This window comes from Solanum pennellii, chromosome 7 (assembly GCF_001406875.1).
Source record: "Solanum pennellii chromosome 7, SPENNV200".
Classification (NCBI taxonomy): Eukaryota; Viridiplantae; Streptophyta; class Magnoliopsida; order Solanales; family Solanaceae; genus Solanum; species Solanum pennellii.
The window spans coordinates 72057847-72059639 of NC_028643.1; the positions used below are offsets into that span (position 1 = coordinate 72057847).

The window sequence follows — 1793 nt, forward strand, 5'->3', positions numbered from 1 at the left end:
ACCACATCAATTATCATCATTTTGAATTTGCTTATTATGATCCTTTGATACTCTATTTAATTTGATTAATAATGAGATTGACTTCTTCTAATTTGATTAATAATGAGATTGACCTCTTCTAATTCTTCTTGATTGTCATTGTTATTATTAGTCTAAATAAAAACTATTCACACAAAACCACTTGATCATATTTTTTTTGGCTTGTGAATTTTAAAATTATAAGTTGGAGGATCCAAATAGTCAAACAATCGAGCTACTAAAATTTTCTCCGACAAATGAAGAAGAACCAAGGATTACCCCAATCTTTGTTGAAATGTAATAAAAATTGTTCAATGAACTCAACTGAATAAGCAATTCATGATACTAAAAATTACAATGGAGAACAAAATTGTCTGCAAAAAAAAAAAAATCAAATCTGCTACCAAAAACCAGTAGCAGCGAGATGCCAAATTTTTCTATACAAAACACTAAAATGTTAATCGAAATTAATGGTAACGAAGATCAGAAAAATCTAAGATTGCACTGGACCTGGCGACACCGTTACGGGGCTGGGAGGGCTCAATGTTGGCGGCGGAGTTAATGAGACAGCTGGCGGCGGAAGCGGCGGCGGAGTGGAGACCACGGTGTCTGGAGGCGGCGGCGGTGTTAAATTAGGTGTTTCAGGGGTTGGATTATCTGGTGAGGGTGGTGGTGGTGGTTGGGGTAAGTTAGGATTTGGAGTATTTGGCTGTGAAGGAGTTGAAATTGGGTTATTGGAGGTGGTAGGGGGTGGGTAAACAATGGGGCTTTGGTACTGATTTTGGTCACAAGAATCACCAGAACATTTGTTTTCCCCTTTCTGATTGTGATGCCTAAGTAACCCAAATCCCAATATAAGACCAGTCACAACTAGAACAGTGACAATGAAGATGAAGATCTTGGTTGCTTTACCCACATAACACATTTTTTTCTTTCTTCTTTTCACTTTTCTGGGTTTGGTTCAGAAATTTGGCTAAAGAAAATGATAAGTAGTTGTTGTTGTAGATATGAGCTAGGCTGTTATTAGTAGTAGTGTAACTTTTAGTTCTGCTTTTTCAATCTGTTGGCAGGTGAAACATAGAGGGTCTGTTCCTTTGGCTTTTTTCACTTTTTGTATGTTGTTTATACTACTATATAGTATATACCTTCTTTCTTGTCATGGGTTTTTTGGGAGTTGGGACCATTTTGAGTGAGCTGTGAGCACTTGGGATGCAACAATGGGTAGGAATGGAGGATAAGACGAGATTTTGAACTCGGGGTGGATGCATTATTGATATTCAAATTCAATATTTTTAAAGTGAAATGTTGATTTATCATACTTTAGTTCCCTATGTGTGTGCACCTAACAATGCATTTTCTTGAAGGATCTAGCACTAGTAATAAAGAGTCTAAACGACTTAGATTTGAATTATAATTTTAAAAATAGAGCGAGTATAATACTAAAAAGTTTTAAAATTAAACCCATCAAATTAAGAGGTAAAGGTGGCAGTATGGCATGTGATACCAATTAGGGGAGAAATCATTATTATTTAATGTTGGTTTTTGTTTTGATTGTTACATTTCACTTAATTAGTTGTTAGGGCAATGAAGTGAATATTAGTTGGTATGAGAATAATCAGATACCGATGGAAAAAAGTTTTCTTGGTCAATTTCACAACATTAACTGTTCTTAATTAGGACCAAATTCTCTTGTATTATAAAAATTAAACTGACTTTTCGTACATAAGTTCAGATAGCAATTCATTGACAAATATGGTTTTGGTTCCAAAGTAGTG

The 1793-nt window shown here is 35.0% G+C and overlaps 1 protein-coding gene across 1 annotated transcript; it reads right to left on the bottom strand.

Annotated features, from left to right (window-relative positions):
- Positions 1–511: 511 nt before the first annotated feature.
- Positions 512–943, bottom strand: LOC107025246 (proline-rich receptor-like protein kinase PERK2). Its single transcript, XM_015226042.1, has one exon. The coding sequence runs from the start codon at positions 941–943 to the stop codon at positions 512–514; it is 432 nt and encodes a 143-aa protein (XP_015081528.1).
- Between the last annotated feature and the right edge of the window lie 850 nt (positions 944–1793).

What these genes read in the sequence shown, in the direction of transcription:
- LOC107025246 (XM_015226042.1), bottom strand. Translation starts at nt 943, where the DNA reads ATGTGTTATGTGGGTAAAGCAACCAAGATCTTCATCTTCATTGTCACT.